The sequence below is a fragment of the Wasmannia auropunctata genome, unplaced genomic scaffold, assembly GCF_000956235.1.
Source record: "Wasmannia auropunctata unplaced genomic scaffold, wasmannia.A_1.0 LD336116.1, whole genome shotgun sequence".
Lineage (NCBI taxonomy): Eukaryota > Metazoa > Arthropoda > Insecta > Hymenoptera > Formicidae > Wasmannia > Wasmannia auropunctata.
Genome location: NW_012026774.1, coordinates 21,919 through 22,662, shown reverse-complemented (window position 1 = coordinate 22,662; position 744 = coordinate 21,919). Strand labels below are relative to the sequence as shown.

General features: G+C 31.6%; 1 protein-coding gene across 1 annotated transcript in view; it reads right to left on the bottom strand.

The window, feature by feature from the left end:
* Nucleotides 1–226: 226 nt before the first annotated feature.
* The window catches only part of LOC105448182, a 5,615-nt gene continuing 5,097 nt past the window's right edge, over nucleotides 227–744 (bottom strand). Inside the window, exons 2-3 of the mRNA XM_011686616.1 lie at nucleotides 325–732; nucleotides 227–243 (exon numbers count right to left, since the gene is read on the bottom strand). Of these exons, the coding sequence (XP_011684918.1) occupies nucleotides 227–243; nucleotides 325–732 (425 nt within the window). The remainder of the gene's footprint in view (nucleotides 244–324; nucleotides 733–744) is intronic.

The window sequence follows — 744 nt, the reverse complement described above, 5'->3', positions numbered from 1 at the left end:
TGGTGGTAACTCGTTTAATATTAATAGCAAAGGCCAAATACTATTTTTGCTACTTTTAAATATAGGAAAACCGTCTGTATTAAAGTTAAATGTCAAAACTTTACACTCTTGATTCTGTGCGATATTCTTATACAAAAAACCGTCATATACATCTGACATAATACTCGTTTTCTGTAACGCGGTGTTTATGCTTATCAATGTATTTATTACAGTATTTCGCATATTTTCATCCTCTAATAAGGCCTGAATTTCGATGTTCGACATCAATAGATATAAAATAGTTTGGAGATTTTACAGAAATGTCATACTTTTTTTCACACTCACCACACATAACAGTCTTTTTCTGACCAACACGATTTTTTGAAAGTGGATTTAACAGTGGGATGTAACATTCGATACAATAAAATACGTACAATATTTTATTCGCGGGTGGATTGTACAATTTTGACATCATATACTTTGAAGTATTTATATAACTAAATTTTGGCCCAGCCAAACTTTTAATTAAATTTAATAGCGCATGTCTAGACTCATCGGAATGATGATAGCGCAAAGTTAAAGCTTGGACCATTGTGAAAACTTGACAAATTGATAAACCGGCAGCTTCAAACATGATGATATTATCATTTGTGTTATCATTTAAGTTCGGACTATCAAACGAATCAAAATAATCTTCACAAATAACATGATCATTATCGCTTTCGTCATCACAGGTCACATCTTCATCATATTCTTTGCAGTCAT